The sequence below is a fragment of the Anarrhichthys ocellatus genome, unplaced genomic scaffold, assembly GCF_004355925.1.
Source record: "Anarrhichthys ocellatus isolate YVR2014 unplaced genomic scaffold, GSC_Weel_1.0 scaffold44, whole genome shotgun sequence".
Classification (NCBI taxonomy): Eukaryota; Metazoa; Chordata; class Actinopteri; order Perciformes; family Anarhichadidae; genus Anarrhichthys; species Anarrhichthys ocellatus.
In genome coordinates this window covers 3,429,772-3,449,224 of record NW_022280074.1, presented here as the reverse complement: position 1 = coordinate 3,449,224, position 19,453 = coordinate 3,429,772, and the positions used below count along the sequence as shown (strand labels likewise).

At 44.5% G+C, this 19,453-nt stretch overlaps 2 protein-coding genes across 8 annotated transcripts in view; both read left to right on the top strand.

Annotated features, from left to right (window-relative positions):
• The window catches only part of prex1 (phosphatidylinositol-3,4,5-trisphosphate-dependent Rac exchange factor 1), a 75,006-nt gene extending 61,661 nt beyond the window's left edge, over positions 1–13,345 (top strand). The window contains exons 27-41 of one of the 2 annotated variants that reach the window (XM_031868801.1): positions 1,148–1,236; positions 1,859–1,941; positions 2,613–2,703; positions 2,837–2,965; positions 3,050–3,091; positions 3,899–4,116; positions 4,386–4,488; positions 6,554–6,697; positions 7,756–7,870; positions 8,600–8,666; positions 8,827–8,871; positions 9,850–10,025; positions 10,250–10,352; positions 10,908–10,975; positions 11,073–13,345. In XM_031868801.1, the coding sequence (XP_031724661.1) occupies positions 1,148–1,236; positions 1,859–1,941; positions 2,613–2,703; positions 2,837–2,965; positions 3,050–3,091; positions 3,899–4,116; positions 4,386–4,488; positions 6,554–6,697; positions 7,756–7,870; positions 8,600–8,666; positions 8,827–8,871; positions 9,850–10,025; positions 10,250–10,352; positions 10,908–10,975; positions 11,073–11,115 (1,516 nt within the window). In that variant the 3' untranslated portion in view covers positions 11,116–13,345. The remainder of the gene's footprint in view (positions 1–1,147; positions 1,237–1,858; positions 1,942–2,612; positions 2,704–2,836; positions 2,966–3,049; positions 3,092–3,898; positions 4,117–4,385; positions 4,489–6,553; positions 6,698–7,755; positions 7,871–8,599; positions 8,667–8,826; positions 8,872–9,849; positions 10,026–10,249; positions 10,353–10,907; positions 10,976–11,072) is intronic. The other variant, XM_031868802.1, reaches the window with a different exon arrangement.
• A 104-nt stretch (positions 13,346–13,449) lies between these two features.
• LOC116395174 (potassium voltage-gated channel subfamily KQT member 2-like) overlaps positions 13,450–19,453 on the top strand; it is a 45,030-nt gene continuing 39,026 nt past the window's right edge. For all 6 annotated transcript variants that reach the window (XM_031868807.1, XM_031868806.1, XM_031868805.1 and 3 more), the window contains exon 1: positions 13,450–14,433. In XM_031868807.1, coding sequence (XP_031724667.1) covers positions 14,135–14,433 — 299 coding nt within the window. In that variant the 5' untranslated portion in view covers positions 13,450–14,134. The remainder of the gene's footprint in view (positions 14,434–19,453) is intronic.

Genomic DNA, 19,453 nt, shown 5'->3' with positions numbered 1-19,453 from the left:
TGGTTGGTTGGTTGGTTGGTTGGTTGGTTTAGGTTTAAGCCAGATCCGCTACTACAAGCAGGATAATTGTCACAGTGGTGCTCACACTTTTGGCAGGAGGCGTGTGATTAAATTTAGACAACACCTCTTTCTGTGTGTGTGGGTGTGCCTCTGATTTCAGCCAGAAAACACACCTGCTTGTGCAGAAGGAGAGTAATGCAGGACACATAGGGAGTGGGGGAATTGTGTGTATATTAGGCAACGACTAAACAGAAAAGCAATGGGAGGCCTGGAGTATGATTAGACAGAGTGGAGGGAAAGAGAACAAAGACAAAAAAACCAACTTGGATTTACGAGTGCATACACACATATTAGCATTAGAGTGTAACACAGTGTGCTTGTTTGAGTGTGTGTGAATAAAAGACGGCTGTATTATCTCTCCCCCATAATTGGAGCAGCTCTGATGTAGCCAAGCCCCCCCCCCCCAACACCACCACACTCACACTCATATACACACACATTAGGGACCACAGAATAACCCAGCAGGTGATATCCACCCCCTACATCCCTCTAAGCTGGCCACCAGCAAAAGAAAGACAGTCATTCAGAGCTCCTCCAAAGGCTATCGCGAGCGTGTTGACTTGGAGCGACGTATAATTTGAGCCACATAAATCTTTCACGTGCTCCCGGTAATCATGTTGAATCATGTAGATGCATGACTATAAATACCAGACCATGCTGTTTTTTTTTTGTTTTTTTTTGCAAAACTGTCTCAGGCAGATTGTAAGTCCCGGCACGAAGGAACCCACCAAGCTACAGAGAGCTTGTGTTTGTAAATGTATCGGGGCAGAGAGGCGAGCTCCATTTCAGCTTTCAAGTCGAATGTATTTGTTAATCTGTGAAATGTGTGGGACTCTGAGTGTAAACCAGTGGCGGTCGGTTGCTCCGTGAAACATTTAATTACCTTTCGGTCTTTCATACTGTAAATCAGAAAGAGGCATTTACAATCAGAAGGATTACTTGGCAGCATAATTACAAGACGCAGCTCTCCAAATCCTCTGTGGTTTGAGAACGGAATGAACCCTTTGCTTTATTATGCATTTTAAAACTGTGTGTGTGTGTGTGTGTGTGCGTGTGTGTGTGTGTGTGTGTGTGTGCTTTATTACAGCGAATGCAACAGCAACAGAGACTCGGTCCTGTCCTACACCAGTGTGCGCAGTAACAGCTCGTACCTGGGGAGCGACGAGATGGGATCAGGTAAAGGAAATGTAGAATATCTGACCTTTCATGTCAAACAACGATCGCTTCAGAAACCAGTGTCAAGCAAAGAGCCGACACGAGAATACAAACGTGTTGCTCCCCAAACAGAAGAGCGTGTAAAGTGAATTTAACGTAAACAACATGAGCGAGGCCGAAGCAAAAGCATGCTTCCTGAGTGTCAAACAAAGACAAGAAGTAATGGATGTTTGCATAAAAAAAAGTGCGACTCCTCTTTAGTTTGTGATAATGTTGATCTGATGTCACGCTTCCAGAGCGCCAAAACACAGAAATACTGGAGATGTTTGTTGGCGGTGACCGTGGTCAGATGTTTCAGACACAACATTTCGTAACCCCGCAGCCACATTTTTGCTCCGTGAGCCAAGTATGTGTCCAATGCTGTTTATCACCTCGTTTTTTGTGTCCACAATGAGGCATTCAATTGAAATGATTTAGTGGCCTTCATCCCCTCCAATCTTTTTCATCTAAATTTAAATTAAAACAGATGGATAGAAACGTGTTTGCTAAGTGCAGATGGTCAAATAGAAATGAGCGCTGGCGTCCAAAAGTGTGTGATCTCTCCTCAACTGTTTTGTTTGGTGTTTTATTTTCCCGCTGCTAGGGGATGAGCTGCCGTGTGACATGAGGATTCCCTCGGACAAGCAGGACAAGCTGCACGGCTGCCTCGAGCACCTTTTCAACCAGGTTAGTTCTGGGGTTGAGCCTGGAGTACTCCATCCATTTATTTTGTGACTTCCAAACTTCCATCTAATTCGAACAGGACGTGGCGGCAATCTATTCCCAAACTCACACTTTGGAAGACGTGAGGACAAACTGAGATGACTTGACTTTAAACTCAGCCAAAAGATTTAAGCACCCCCCCACCACCACCGGCAAACGATTTGGATAAGATGGTTGTGATAGTAATCAGTCGACATCTGGGCTGAGTTACCTCGAGGAGCTCTCTGTCCTCTGCTCAGGCTCCTGGTTTTCTCTCATCTTTTACTTGACCTCCTTTTCTTTCTCTCCCTTCCTTTATTCTCACTTTCTCCTCACACACACACACAAACACGCCGTCTTTTCATCTCCTCTTGCTGGCATTTGATGTCCCTTGGCTGCCCTGTGGGCTACTCTCACTGCTCACAGTTCTTTGCACATGTAAGCAGCAGCTCAGGGAGCCCTACAATCACAAGCGCTGTTGTTGTTAATGCTGGAAGACTCCGCCAGAAGCCAGAGTTGTGTTTATATATATGTGTGTGAGTGAGAGTGTGTGAGTGAGTGACAGACAGACAGAAAGTAGCTGGAAGAAGAAAGAACATGAGGGGCGAAGATCACCTGACAATATATTCTTTGTGTGCTTTAATTTCTGCACACAGGTCGACTCCATCAACAGCCTACTCAAAGGAGCAGTCATGACCAAGGCCTGTGAGGAGACCAAGCACTTTTACTCTGACCACAGCCAACCAGGTACGTATTCATAAATATGTGTGTGTGAGTGTGTGTGTGTGTGTGTGTGTGTGTGTGTGTACTGCCAGAAAGGTGAGAGGGTGTGTTGTCATGTTGATAATTTCTGGATTTTATTTAATTTTTTTGTGAACAGAGTTCCGACAAACGGAAGATTGGACGGTTCGCTGTCGCTACATCATCCACAAGAACATCCAGGAGGACCCTTGGAACCTGCCCAACTCTATCAAAACCCTGGTGGAGAGCCTGCAGCGATTCGTGGACGGTTAGCGGACCGCACGCGCACACGTGGATGTGATTCGTGTACGGTTACAATCAAAGTCAGCTTGTTTTCCTTCTGTCCCCACAGATGGAAAGAACCAGCTTCTCCTGGCTCTGCTGAAGTGCACAGGTAGAGTAACATGTCAGCGTTATAGATAGAGACCGGTTCACAGTCGGAGCAAGGCACCGGTGACTAATTGAACTAGATAATCACTCGGCAGAATTCAGGCTCAAGCAGCAGGAAAGGTCTCATAACTGGAGTATTTTAAATGATTCCAACAGTTTAGAGCACTTTGCAAATGAGCTCATCCATCATATGAGAATACAGCCAGTTCTACATCAGGGCATCTGCAGGTCCTTAAGACATCTTCAAAGGTTATTTAATTGTAACTGAAATATTTATTTATGATGTCAAGAATACAGTTTCATGGGACTTAATGTTTATATTGTCTTTGTTTCGTTTGTGACATTAGTTCTGAAACAATGCACGTCTACTTTTGTATTACTAATGAACAGCGTAGTAATATAGCCATATGTAAGTCTGTTTTGATTTAATCACATCTGTTCCATTGCAGAAGATAAAGCAGATGTTTAAATGTATTTAGTTTCCAGTCTATTCCAAATTTTCAGCGCTGTTTTTATTTTCCATATCGGGCACATTTCCATTTCCAGATTGTTTTGTGTGTTTGTACAAGGATGAGAGCTTGGTGTCAGAACGCATGATGCTCCAGTCACTTTGAACTGTGCGCAGTGGCATGTGGTGCTAGTTAGTGGGAGGTATCCTCTCAGGGGATCCAGGCTAATGGAATAAAGCATTTGCAGCGGAGCAACTCCGGGACACGTGTAACGAGGCAGGTTACCGTGGGAGGTTGTGATGCCTTATAACCCTCTTCTGCCCACTGATCTTCCCCATAATCTCCCCCTTTGTTCACAACAGACACGTCTCTGCAGCTACGACGGGATGTGATCTTCTGCCAGGCGGCGACGGGCGCCCTGTGCACGCTGGCGGAGCAGCTGTTGGCGGCGCTGCGGTCGCGGTTCAACAACGCCGGCGAGTACCAGGAGGACGGCAAGGAGACCAGCCGCAAGTGGCTGGAGCAAATATCCGTCATCGGCGTGCTGCTGCACTTCCAGTCCACGCTGGCGCCACACCTGGTGAGCACAGATGTTTTCTTTGGGAAACTGATTTGTGATGTAGCTTCTCATAAGTTGGATGCATTACTTAAAAACAAAAGCAAAAGTCTTACCTGACGCAGTTTCAAGCCAACATCAAGATGTAGTGGCTGTCCTGTTGCATCAACTTTTGCATCCGTGTGTCTTTTTGGGTTTCTAGTAATGCAGGTGTCCTCTACTGCATGGCTTCTGACTATCGCAACTCTTTTCCCGCTGCGACTGAGCTCTCTTTTTTTCTCTCCCCGCGGCAGAAAGAGGAGCGGACCATGCTGGAGGACACCAAGGCAGCCCTGTTGGACTTGGACAAAGTCACTGTGTTCTTCAGGCAACTGGAGGATGAGTGTCTAGTCGCAAGTAAGAGACTCCATCGAGAAAGACTGACTCTGCCCATTCAAACCACACCGCTGCTAATGAGCAGCTGTGTGATTCGACCAACTCTGAATAAAGTTCCATTGTGTGGAATGTATGGAAGCCATTTAGGGCGAAATTGACATTTTATCATTGCAGATTTCGTTTTCTTTTCAGTGGAACGCGACTGACTAGGGAGCTAAAACAACACCATAATGGCTCCATAAATCATCTCAAACAAGGGCACAGCATGCAGTCTCTTAAGAGTCCTCGTTGCCCTTGTGTTAAAGATAAGACGGCCCCTTCTTGACAGGCTCTGAGAGGGAATCATTCAAACTAGAGTGCTGCTCTGAGACGCATGAAATACTGACACATATGGAGGCACTGATAGAAAGACACAAACACTACTGTAAACTCATGTGTAATACTCCGCTGCATGAAAAGGGCGAAACAGATTTGCATCGCTTCCGTCCTGCCAAACCGCTCAAGGTCGGAGCATTTATTTCAGAGTCAGCATTTGAATAGAAGAGTGCACTGCAGCAGCTTCAACTGAGAATGCAACGCAGGTTGTTCACAGTGGGCATTGTGAGTGTCCCGACGTGACCGGGGCACATTTGTGCCTTTTAATAACCTCGGTATCTGTATTCACTGAAGGTGCTCACCGGCCACCAGCAGCCTTAAAGCCAGCAAATGCAAAAGGACGGCCGCATCCTGAATCAGTTCCTCCTTTCAGTCGCCTCAATGTGGCCGGCAGAGATTTGCCGCTCAAAGGAAAAGCACAACATGCACTTCCCATTTTGGGAGGCAGGGCTGTGGATGAAGCAGGGGATTTGTTATTCTCGGATCACGCTCTGCAGCAGAAAGTATTTAGTGTGCACATGGCATGCGTATATTTTTGCACGAACATGCAAACCAATACTGACACATACTGACTTGGTCATTCATACACAGTGTGCAGACCCAAACTCCTACACTTTGACGTAAAAGAAACCCGTTTCTAACCAAACGGCTTCGCTGAAGTTGCGTTTCCTGCTCAGAATGCTGCAGTGCAGGCAGATGGTTTGTGGCGACAGCCTCCATTGGACAGTATTGATTCGCTAATAGCATCTTCAGCAGGCCGGGAGCTATTGGTGGGGCACAATCGTGTGAGCACCACAGACTCTGAGGCATCACGGCCAATTCCACAGGATTACGGCTTGATGGGTTCTCTTGCAAAGAGCGCTGACCCTAGAGGTCGCTCAGTAAAGGTCATCTTTTCCATTTTCTAAGAACAGCTCATGTGCCACAGTCAGAAACTTCTAAGTTCTGCATTATCACTAGTCATGTATTGTTTGTAGAATTAGAAAAGGTTACTGCTCTGCTTAAGTAATTCAGTTATGACGAATTGGTTTGAACTAGAAAGGGAGCAGACAGATTAAACAAATACATCTAAATTGTACATGTGTCGGTGTCCTCTATGACGGGGATCAACCTCTGTCCATTTAACAGCATCTCATCCCAGCGGTGTGTTTGCCAGAAGCTGTAACATTAAAAACAGACATAACAGCACGTGTCGTGCAGATTTTCCCAAAATGACTAACACACGGGGTAATTACCCATGTTCTATTTAAATGGACTTGTCTTTTTTTTCCCCATTACCGTGCACTCTGTGGCAGTGTCAAAGCCAAAGTAAGGCCGTGCTGGAGACACGGGGAGTTTTGCACATTTCATTTAGTTGATAGTTTTATGAAATCCTGCTTTGGTAAAAATACAAATAATTTGAAATGATTGCTGACGCTCAGTAATGCAGCAGTACGTCTGTGCTGTCTTTACTGGCATCGGAAACCTGGACTCTACAAATGTAGACGTTAATACTGTAAAACTTCACTGCTCTATTATTAATGCTGAATATGTGTTTTTGTTCACTCTAAAGACTATTACATAGTCTATAACTAAATATCTGAGGGTCGCTGACTTCATAGCCCCTCACCGTTTGTTCACTCAACACATTTTCACGTGTTGAGTGAACAGCCAGAATGATAGCAGTGCGGTCTTGTTAACGTTCTCCTCTGTCTGTGTCTATGTATTGCAGACACACCGGTGTGTTACCAGGTGGAGGGCAGCCGGCAGGCCCTGAGGGTCACTCTGTACCTGGACAGCTGTCACTTCAGCGAGCTGCCCACCCGGCTGCAAAACGGAGGCAGCCTCAAGCTGCAGACCGTCCTCTTCACCAGGGGTAAGGCTGGGACAGAGGAGCGAAGGGTGTGGAGAAGGAAGTGTAACACCACACAACAGTGGCGAGGGGTCCTGGGTGGTGTTCCTTTTAAAATACATCATCTGTGTACCAATAGTCTTTTACAGGATTTTAGTTTAAGCAAGAACGCAAACTAAAATTCTGCATTAAAAGGTAGTTTAATTTAAGCATTATCAAAAAAAAAAAAAAAACAAGAGTCTCACCAAGATGTCTGTGCAACGCTCAGCACACTGTTTGGGTCAATGGGGCCACATTCAGGGAGGGTTGTATTGAACACACTTCTGCACGCTACACATTGAATTGTATGATTTCGAAACACTCTCAGAGCATTATGAAGCCTCTCACACACGCACATTTCCTGAAAGCTCGAGCTTTTATTAAGTTAGATTGAAGCCTTTTATTCGGCCATTGACGACACTCCACCGTTGCGTTCTCCTCTGCTGCCGTGCGCCTTCTAGTCCTCCATCAGTCTCTGCTGGCCTAGTGTGAATGGATAGCGTCATGCATCAGGCCTGTCTGCCAAATGGCCATTATACTTCCAGAGACCAGCGCCAGTTGGAACACTAACCCGATGACAGAACTCACATCCTTCTCATGTAGTTCAACTGGAGCTAAGTGCTGCATCGCAGCTTCAGAGCCATTCATCAGTACAGATCTGTGGTTGAACATTGCCACCTACTGGAAAAATGTCTTTGCTGCAGGTTGGGGGCGGGGGGGGGGGGAAGTGTTACGGTATTGCAGGTGCTGAAGTTTGTGTGAGTGCGTGGCCATATCTTGAAACACCATATGTCCTCATGGATTGAAAATCCTCTTACATAAGGAGATTTAAGGCATTCAACACTTTATCAAAATGTTATTTCACTGTGGAGGTTAGGATTACGCCTGAGGCTGGGTGGATGTTCGTGTTAGTTTAAGTTTGATGATGAGGTGATGAGGTTTTAAGATGCGAGGGTTAGGGTTGGAGGGCATGAAAACATGCGATCATGTAAACGCGTAACCCATGTGTGTTGACCTAAATGCCTCCTGCCCGTTCCATCCAGCACTGGAGCGTCCAGAGGGAGTGTCCCAGCAGGACTACGCAGCCATGGAGGAGTTTCAGCAGCGCACCAACGCTGTCTCACTGGAGAAGGTCAAGGCCTACTACCGCAGGCTCAGGTACGCCATGCTACACTGCATCGCAGCCCTCACTAGCGCTCGGGGATATATTTCACCTTAAAGTGAGAGTCGACCCTGTGATGTTGCATAAGCAAGCAGAAACGCTGCTTCCACTGCTCTTTGAACTAGTTTCAAGGTCCTGAATTGTTCAAGGTGAGAACTGAATCCTTTAGCTGGACCAGTGGCTCATGTAGTGACACCGGCTTGTGTGATATCTATGCACCATTAGACCGCCTTTGATATGAACGTGGTTAACAGTTAATGTTATACATTTTTGATAATCTCTGTCTGCATCATATTTTATTTTGATATCATTAGTGCAAGATACAATGTTTACAAAATGTTAACAATAAAAATGTGCATTTAAAGAAGTGTAAAATATTATATTCAGCAATTTCAGTTCATAAAGTTCAGATTTACAGAGCTGCATGTATGACCGATATATTTATTTAGTTTTTTTTCTTTGAATTGTTATTGTTTATTGCCCTGTAAAATAATAATAATAATAATAATAATAATAATAATAATAATAATAATAATTAATAGGGCTGTGATGTCTTGTGTGTGCGTTCATCCCCAGGAAATTACTCATGCAACATCAATAAATGATGAAATATGTACTGTAATATTCCCTAAAGTAGTACTTGAGATGCTAGATGACTCAGCTTTCACACAGACTGAGTCAGAGGAGAACAAGATGGAACTAGATATGTTTTTTTTCCCATACAGGGCTTTCTATTTGGAGAAGTCCAATCTCCCGACGGACTCGAACACCACAGCGATGAAGATAGACCAGGTAAATATACACTTATTCTCTTACATTTCCCATTTATTGCCTTTGCTGTCTACTTTACAGTCTACGTGTGTTTTTTTTCGTCTCGTAACTTATATCCTGTTCTTGTAACATGAGTCCATTTTTTATATAACGTTGTGACTGGATATAAATGCAAGCACAGATACTGGGCCTTGAAGTTAGAGACCTGCAACCAAGCATTTCAAAAGTAAGATGTACCGGAGTCCTGTTCCCTCCACTGGAACCCGCACCCTCCCCTCCAACTAGTTTGCCAAGACTCCCCCTATTAACTCCAACTAACCTCAACACTTCAACATTATACAACTGCATCCATTTGAACCTCAGAGATAATTAGATTAGAAAGCAAACCCTAGTGTCCCAAACTGACTGCAGCTGAACTAGATTCCAGTGAATAAAACCGAATAGAACATATCTATATCAATATCTAGAGCCTCATTCTCAGGTTGTCATCGTCTTTTACAAGAAAGGCGACAAAGAGTTGAACCGCTGTGTTATTCTGAATGGTTTCTGCTGGTGCACCATCTTAACAAGTCACTTACTGGACTTAGTCTAGTATTAAATATTGAAATAATACAGATCAACTTTTTCACTATTTTTAAAAAAGAATCTTAATTCGCTCTCATTTTAAAGGGACAGTTAACCCCACAATCCAAAATACATATTAACATAACCCGCCGGCCTTGTTTTCAGAAGTTTCATGTTGCAACTATGGTTGAAAGAAAATAGTCCCTCCATGAAACTGCTCTCAACAAGGTCTTTGGATTATTTTAGTACCGTGTCATGATTTCTGGAAAGTGACGTTGCGTTTTTTGGGCCTCAATGAGAGTGTCATGTTGTCCTGTTATACTGGAGAGAAGGCAGACGGCTCTACAGACGATGCCTCCAAAACTAGGCAACTCACACCAAAACAATCTAGACTGACAAATAGCACTACTGGTAATATGTCTATTTCTGGATTTTGCTGTGAACTGTCCCTTTAATTGATATTCCTGTGTTATTCGTCAGTATTAATAGTATACTATAAACAAGTTGGTTTTATGGTTTTCCCGAAATACAGATTTTAAAACGTAATAGTAGTGTAGATGACTTGGTAAGATGGCCACCTTTGCCACTGTAACTTCTTGTTTGCAGTCCATTAAACCACTGACCCGTCTCCTCCCCACAGCTGCTGCGACCCCTCAACACACTGGACGATCTCTGTCGACTGATGCAGTCCTACGTCAACGTGCGCACGAGCGCCCAAGGCCACCCGTCGGGTGTCAGCGTGCTGTGCGTGTCCTCCGAGCTGTGTAACCGCCTGGGAGCGTGCCACATCACCATGTGCGGCACAGGCATGCAGAGGTCAGCCCGGCGCCACGCCGACATTTTTGTACCGCTTGTGTAGCACCGCTAGGCTGTCAGCTGCGATAAAGATTAACACAGCGCGGCCTCGCTGTTTTGAATACGTTTCTACTTCGAGGCGTCCCGCAGCAGGTGCACATACTTGTGTGGACAACCCCATGAGTGTGTTTTGTTCCAGAGGTGCACGCAGAGCTGACCCTCTCAACCCGTTTGGTTCTTTGCAGATGTACCCTGAATGTGACCCTGGAGCAGGCGATGATCTTGGCCAGGAACCACGGCCTCATGCCGCGCTGCATCATGCCGACCATGGATATCATGCGCAAACAGGTAAAGCTCAGGGGCCGTGGATGCCTCGTATGGCCTCCCCACTAAAGTGTGCTTTCTTTGCACCTACATTTTGTTCATTACAAATTATTTTACTACGACTGATAAAACATCTATTTTACAATAAGGGAAAGTGTGTTTTTTTCAGATATTGATGTATATTTAATAGTACAAAAATCTTGTCCAATTTTGAAGTTTGATATCTGATGCTATGAGCCCAAGTGTTGCACTTTAATGCGCCACAGTACAATTTGCTTGGAATTACAATTTAATTAATCATGTTTAATCTCCCAGCCTGATTCCATGTACAGTTAGAGGAACAAGTGGGATCAAACATTTTTCTCACCTATTCTAGCACAAAGTCATACCGTATGGATGCCTTTGTTAAAATCATATCAAATAATAATCTGTGAGTTGCATGAAATGACATCAAAGTCAAAAAGAGTTCCAGCAAGTATTTCTAGACATTGTCTGTTTTTGAATGCTCAGTGATTCAGTGTAATCTGATCATTGTAGAGCATGTAGCATAATGTTTACTTATTTTTATTTTTTTACCAGGGAGCAAGAGTTGAGCTCTCTGCTAAAAATCTCAAGGTAATGGACCAGATGCCTCCATCATTCCCAAGGTACTGTATGAAACCTCTTCCAATGCCATCAGTACGTGATATGGTCTTGAGATGAGGCGGATTCTCCTCATTTCCTGTTTTGTTTTTTTTACAACAGGCTCTTCAAGCTGTGTTTGCCGCCTTCAGATGGAGATTTCTAAGAAAACCATCACTTCAGAGAAGACATCAGAGAGAGAGAGAGAGAGAGAGAGAGAGAGAGAGAGAGAGGGTGAATGTGAAATAGGAAGATATGATGAGAGGTGGCAATAACAGAGGTCTCACCGCTTTCTTTTCCAAGAGACGCTCCCAATGGAAAGACCCCCCCCCCTCACAACTGCCCCAGTTACACAGGGATCATTCCACCATGGATACTACTAGAGTCCTCAGTGCAAAGTACAGGTTAAACAAGACTGTACCGATGACTAATGACAGCTACTAGGGAGCACCTAGATTGAGACTGATGCAGCCTGAAGCTCCAGACTAGTCATGTACTGTTATACTGGGAATCCACCCAGATAGAAGTAGCATTGCTTTGTCTGTCTGTCTGTCTGTCTGTCTGTCTGTCTGTCTGTCTGTCTGTCTGTCTGTCTGTCTGTCTGTCTACCTACACAAGGCTGACAACTGGTGCAAAATGTTCACAACACCAGTGAAAGGGAGAGGCCAGCTTGAGGCCTCATACAGAAGACACCAACAGTGATTACGCTCCTGACCGAGCTGGATTAACTGGATTAACCAAACTACCTATAGCTGGCTGTCATACTAAATGCAGATGCTATCCGTTTTGCCTTGGACTGCAACTCCAGAGAGCTGCCTCTCTATTTTGGGCTGGTGTTCCCCAGGGCTCAGTGTTTGGACCCCGAGTGAAGTCGAATACTTGAATCCCCTTGTATTCATGTCTGTAGCTGGCTGAGTAGATGCAGGAAGACTAGACAGAGGGATGGAAGTAGGGATCGAGGGACAGATGAAAAGAGGGATGATAAAGGGGGGGGGGGGGGGTCTTTCTTCAGCCCTTTGCATGTGGTTACTGTGCAATTACTGTAGGTTTAGTGTGAGTACTGTATTACTGCACTATATGAAGGATAGTTATTTATTGTGTCCAGAAGGAGCATTTTTACCCCTTACTTCTATATATCAGGTATTAAATAATCTAAAAGCATTCCAGCCTACATATTGAACAGTATTTAAAGGACCAATGGCATGCCATTCTTTTCTTTTTTTAGACCTAACTGCTCGTGTATTTTATTTATATGTATGGACATCAGGAAGTGTTACTTGGATCTTCAAGGAGAGCAAGGGAGGGAAGATGAACAGAAGCTAGCTAATCAGAATCAGGACAAAGGAAGCTAAAACAAACCATACCGGGCTGCTTTAAGCAGCCAAGTCGAGAGGTTTTTAAATTAATATATTAATTCCAATGTACTAGTTGAAGGATTGCCTTCTGTTAACTAAGACATTATTTAGAGTTTTTTTAATTGTTTTTTACGTTGTCTTGGAACTGTTGTATTCACTGTGGGTATTAAAACAAGCACAAGAATTGGTCCACTCAAGTTGCAGTGTTAGCAAAAACGTACTGTAAGCAGTTCTTTCATGACGCAAACAAAGGGATCGTTTCAGGACTGAAACACAGTAACATCATTTTACTGAAGATTTTAATTTCTTGTACATACAAACTGTAACGATGTCAGAGGATGAAAAGAGATAGGATATGTCCGAGTGATGCTATAACTTAAATTGGATTATTTTTATGAAGATAGTATATAAAACATTTTGTATCCATGCCTGTGCATTGGAGGAGAAGCATAACCTCACTGACAACTTTTTTTCTTTTTTGTCTTACTGTTAAAAAGATTCGAGGAGCATTTCATGAATCTGTCTCGACATGCTGCACTCATTAGGCAGATTACTTCGTCCTTTTTAATTTATTTAAAAGCGGTCTGCCTCCAAATGTGCATGTTGGAATAGTCTCTCCACATCCGTCGGCACTAGCATGGCCGCTGTAAATCTACATCCCCCTTCTGGCACATAGGACTCAGCGGGTATTTGCATCATCATCTCCCTTATTATTAAATTCACTCTTAATCTGAGCAGTGTGCATTGTACAAACTCTGAAATGCAGCATTAGTCACCGTAACCTGGTTTTATTAAGCACCCGTCACCAGTAAAAATGATCTAATGACTGCAGCATGTTGGTGTAGCCGGACAAACAAATATGTCACTGATTACACATTTATTTACATTATTCTAATGTTTTTTTGTTTTTTTTTTGTATATACCTTATTTGCAATTTTATGTTGCTTGAAAATAACTGTACAAAGGATCTCTGTTGAATCTTTCTAAGATTATCATTGTAAATGCAATCTTAACAAGCTAGTAAATAAAATGTTCACAGTGTGATGATGTTTTTTCAGTGAAGCAGCAAAGTGGCCAACCCAACAGAGCGGACATGATGTCCAGCATAAAGTGATTTTCTCCCATAATTGTCCTGCTTTACAGTGTGTCCTGTGTTTTACGTCTCACCACATGTTGACAGATACTATCAGATTTTTGACAAGTACATATTTGTCTTTTGCCTTTGCTCAACCACAGAATGCAAACCTTTAAAACAACATATCGTCATAGTTTTAGGTGTCCATTACACTGACCGAAGTCAGAACCACATATGAATATTGCATGAACATGCATCATCTTCACAGCTTTTTTTTTTTCTTTTTTTTTTTTTTTTGAAAGAAACAAGACTCCTTCATTTTCCCAAAATAAGGTAATCAATTGTGAGTGTTTTGCTGACACACCTGGCCAGATGTCACGTTAGAAGAAGGCTGGTTTCACGTGTCAGTTTAACTTTGCATTGCTGGGCCGTTAAATTATTGCCGATAGCTTCTGAATTGATAATGACCAACGTGATCAGACTGTGGAGTGAACAATCCTGGGCATTGCCCCTCCTTGCTGTGTCTGTCAAATGACCGGAAGGGGCTACGGTAAAAGCAGACACCGTGCAGTTTCGCGTGGTTATCGCAATTGGTTTTCCAGGGGTGGGTGTTTGGGGGGGGGGGGGGGGACGACACTGACTGCATTCGCCAGACCAGCACGCACACACACACACGCACCTCTCAGCACCGGTGATGCATCCCCGCGGCGGAAAGGACACGGACAACTCCTCGTTAGAGTCGTCTCGACTTTAGGATGGTGCAGAAGTCTCTCAACGGCGGGGTCTACCCAACTCAAGCCGAGGAGAAGAAGCACAGGGTCGGCTTCGTCGGACTGGACCCCGGCGCTCCCGAATCCGGCAGGGATGGGGCGCTGCTCATTGCGGGCGCGGAGAGCACCAAGCGGAGCAGCATCCTCTGCAGACCGAGGTCCAGCATCTCCGCCGGGAGACCCAGACCGTCGAAGAAAAACGCCAGCTATCGGAAACTGCAGAATTTCCTCTATAACGCACTGGAAAGACCGCGGGGATGGGCGTTCATCTACCACGCGTATGTGTAAGTGACGGCCGGGCTCCGACCAAGCATGTTGATTCTGTCACCGTGGCCTTTTGGTCTGGGAATGTAATTATGTCTTTGTTTTAGGGGGGGCTGCTGTGGAGTTTTGCGGGTTTTGTGCCTAGTTTTGCGCTGATGATGCTCAGAAGCCGCATTATAAAGGGTTAAGCGTCGTCATGTTGCTACAGCACGATTAAAGGGGGGGGGTCACTTCACCTGCAGAACTCAAGCTTTAACTCTTAACGTCTTGAAACTTCTGTTTGTGTCATGTTTTTCTGATTGAGCCGTTAGACTGCATGCGATGATGCTCGACATGTTACACGTTTCATTTGTCCATAAAGAGTTCTCGTGTGTTGCGGCAGCAGCACGGATTTCAGCACCGCGGCCCGTGGACAGCTCCGCGCCGCGTCACTGTACTTCCACTAATTAACGTCGCAGCCCGGCTCTGGGCGGTGGGAGGGAGCGCTCTGGATGCCACAGCCAGAAAACGGCCTGCGAGCTGCTTTGAGTTGGAACATGATCGCTCTGACTCCAGCGATGCTGTCATGAATAATGGAGGGTGGTGACCTCTGGTGAGAGGTCAGCCCCCCCCAGCAACAACTACAATCTTTAGCGAAAAAAAAGCATCCCTTGATTCTGACAATTTAAAGGGGTACTGCAGCAATTTAGTGATGCACTTCCATAAAGTTTGGGAAGGGGCTAACATAAGAGACAGGAGAAAAGGAATGGTCAGAATCGGTGCAGCACTTGGATCCAACATTTCCCATAATCCCTCTTAATCGCCCGCATGTCACATGCCATATCTGTTAAAAAAATGTTGTCATCCATTATTTTTGAATTTTCTCAGAGTTGATAATGTCTTCTGTGGCTCAGGAGAAGCCTTAACTGTTTGTAAGAGCTGAGCACTGCTCCATACAAGTACGTTTTCATCTAACATGCGTTACTTGCAGTTTTGTGCCCCCCTTTTAAGGTGAAAGATGTGTTAGCCTCCAAATGTCCGCTCTCTATTGCTGGTATTTGCCCTCCAGCCATACCTGAATCCTTCCTCCTCAGTAGTGCATGCTTGTTAGTGAGAGGCTGAAACGCCACGGCATTAAGGAATTCACTGTGCACAGCATATCGCCTCCCCAGAGACGGCTGGATGCCCAGAAGTAAGCCTGTGCTTTGATGTGAAACCACACACACAGGCTACTTTTGAAATTTTAACTGAATACTATAACAGCCAGATAAATCGCCTTCTCTACCATTAGTCTGTTGATGTTCATTGACCAATGTGGCTCTAAGGAGGTAATGCTAACTTCATGGCTGAATCTCGTGCAGGCACCAGTGATGTTTTTTCTTGGTTAATGCAGCATTTAGAGCCAAACTACACCAAGAAAACTAGTCGGAACAGGGTCAGCATGTGTGCTGCTTAAATCAGAATCCGGTGGAAAACATGTTGTGAGTTAGTGTACAACTCTACCCTCCATACAGGGTTCACTCTGTGTACAGCTTGCAGAACAGCATCCGCCTCCATTCCATTCGTCTGTTCTGTAGATAATTCATAGCCACCACACTTCATTTAATCTCCCGACTCTTTTTTACTTCCAGCCAGCAGATTTATAAAACAATCATGTGCTGACTTCCGTCGGATCTCTCCCCCCCTCATTCATTCTCCGGCTTATATCTGCTCCAAAAAAAAAACAGAAACAAAATGACACCACTGCCTTGAGCTGACAGCGAGCATTGTGAAACGTACTCGCACTCCGACGGCAGCTATTTCTATTTGATGCGTGTCCTCCTGAAATGTTAGGCAGGTGTTTTGTCCCTTGGCCTCGTTTGTAGTGCACGTGAACGATCAATATGTGGAACATGAGCGCCTACATCCAAAATGCTCCCCGTCACGCTGCCTCTTGTCTGTCTCATTCTCCATCTATGTACAGTAGCTGTCTGAGACCAAGGTCTCCCTTCCCCCTTGTGTTACGTCTCTGCTACAACATCAGTTAAAGGGGGGAGACACTGGTCCACAGTCAATGATAGTCCTCTGGATCTAACACTTGTAAAATGCAGCATGCTGGGTTTGAACATTTAGAATTATGACAAGTGAAAGGATAAAGCTGTGAAAAAACCTTTTACAGCAAAGGCTTCATCCAACATCCTGCTGTTGGAACAGTTGCAGTCTTTGTTCACACACATTCTGTGAGGAGGGACAATTTGACAGCTTGCAAAAAAATACTTTTAATTTGTCGGGTTCCTGTCTCCAGATACATCTCGGTCTCCTGTCGGGATCCATCCAAGAGACTGATACAGAGATCAGGGCTCTGATTATCGTCTCTTATTTGACTTCAATAGGAGCCTCGTGTTACTGTGTGTCCTCTTGCAGGAAGCACCAGAGGAAAGGCCTCTGCAGCTGTGAGATGACAAAATGTGTCAGTTCTGCACCAAAGTGGAACAAGGGACTACCACTGTAGAAGACGGTAAAGAGACTCGGGCAAACAAAGAGTTAAGAAAACGATCGATCAGTGAAAACGATATGAATGTTCTGTTACATTTTCCTAAAGTCATTCAGAGAGACCGAATGAGTTATTTTATTATAACGTTCCAGTTATTCCCTATTCTGCTGAGCTGGCCAGCTGAAGACAAACTGGCGAAGGGAAAAAAAAAAAAGACGAGGACAGTTAGCAGACAGATGCTGCTGCCAAGATCGAGTGGTCTCTTTTCCAGAGAAGAGGTGTCTGATGGGAGGTGGAAGTAGAAGACTTAGCGTTTGCATGCTGAGTTCTGTAGTTGGATTATGGCTAGGAATGGATTGTGTTCCCGCTGTTATTTTTAATGAAAAGCCACAGAAAGCTCTTAGGATATTTTGCTATTTAATAAGGTGGTCCCTCTTGATGTTGATACGAGAATGCACCCTCGCTCAATTTGACACACTAAGGGCTCTTGCTGCTCCAGCCTCACATGGCCTGCCGTCAAATAGTCTTTTTGTTTTAGTCCCTAACTGAATGAAATGAGGTGGAGGGACCGGTAGAACCAACGTTTCAGCTGAGCACCAGCCGTCCGCCGTTAAGCTCATTTTCTGTAACCAGTGTAGCATTAAAGCATGGTGGAGTTAGCAAGCTAGCTAACTAGCGAGCTGTCAGCTAGCGATAGCAATGTGCTTTCCTACGCTCCGACGAGTGTGTGGATGAAGCATCAGGTTGTTAAATTTCAGTCATTTACTCTGGTGCTCTACGCTTCGTAACGTTACCACTCCACTGCTCGTTTTAGTTGTTATACTGCAAGACCTCACTTCTTACGGTCACATTGGCAACGATACATTTAAAAATGGCCGCTGCTCTGACCACCCTGCTACGTAGATTTGAGTGGAACTGTCCGTTTGAATCCCATTTCATGCCCGAAGCGTCTAAATGTCAGCCGTGATAAGAACTGGTTGAACTCTGTAAATGCTCAGCAAGGATACTTTAATGCTTCCTTTCTTATCTACTTTATCATATCGACTGTTTCAAAGGAATTGCATATCAAGGCAACAGCTTAGGTCCATGCTTACTTCCTGTCAGCTGATGTCATTCACAAACACCGCAACAGGAAATAAACTGGGACACATTTGGAATGTTTATGTTTACAACTGTGAAATGGTCTACAGGTTACATTGGACCATCCTTTACGAATCGAAAGGAGTTAATGCCAACCCGCAATTCCTTCATCGGTTCCACATTACTGAGTCTCTTTGGTCTACCGGTACACCATGTTGTATTTATTATCGTCCTGTTGATGTCACTTGTGGCCACAGCTGCTATTCAGCAGGCGGCTAGTTTTCAACGGAACGGTTCTTTACCTTCCCAGACAAAGTGAGCGACTAGCTGGTAAACATAGTGGAGCATGTAGCAGTTACAGGGACGCATGCTTCCCTCAGGGGCTGGAGGAGAAAACCCAGAAAATGAGTGACTTGGGCCTACAATCATCAGATGAACTCAGTGCTAATGTTGCTCCATATCTTCTGAATGTGCAAATAAGCCACGGTTTAAGTTCACCTTTAAAAAATGGATTGTGGCGGATGTCTTATGTTTGCACTCTTTCTGATGTCCAAAGTGACCAAAAAAGAATTTATTGCAGGTTTAAAAATGATCAATATAATCTAAATGTACCTTTAAAGTCTTGCCTTGCTGTAAGCATGGAAAAGGGATCCCTCCTCTTGCTTTCCTTTTTTCCCCATTAAAGTTTTCTCCCTTCTCTGAATCTTAACTAAACACGACAACACAAGGTACCCCTGTGGCTCATAACGGAACACGATGGCGGCAGATATCAGGGTCACTATATAGTGCATGTATCAAGACGAGTGCCCCAGAAAGTCATCGCCACCCTCACACATCCCCTGAGGAGCCCACAGAGTGGACGCCGCAGTGCTAGCACATGGCACTATTGGCACTATATGTGCTCAGTGAAAGAGCCCTCCTTCCTTATTTGCTCTCCTCTAGTTCGTCGCAGTCTAAATTTAGCGTGATGAGTGTGTCTGGGTAGGCAATGCTGTGCTGAGGGGGGCAAATCAATGTTCCTTTATCTGCAGCTCAGGAAGAAATGCAGGCTTTTCTGCTTCCAACAACAGCCCCCTCATCTTGATTGATCACATTCTCAGTGATGTCGTCTGGACCTCTCTGGCAACAAGTGGATATGTGTGTGTGTGTGTGTGTGTGTGTGTGTGTATGTATTGCTGCCCGTGGCTGGTTGTCAACCGCAAGAATGAATGAGATTTTCTCTCTTGAGTGGGTTTTTATTGGGGAGAGATGTGACAATCCCGATGATATTGCGTAAAAATAGAGCTGTACAGCAGTATTGCAGCACTTGAGATCGATCTTGGCTCACGGCCACTTTCTGAAGGTCTCGTTTCACCTCGCAATCAACCGCATTTCTACTGGATTTTATTTTGATTCCAACTCGTACAATGCACCTCTGCAATGCTTGTTGATAATTTCATTAAGACATTTCTCAAGGTATACATATACATACACACATATACCGTATGTATGTATATATATGTATGTGT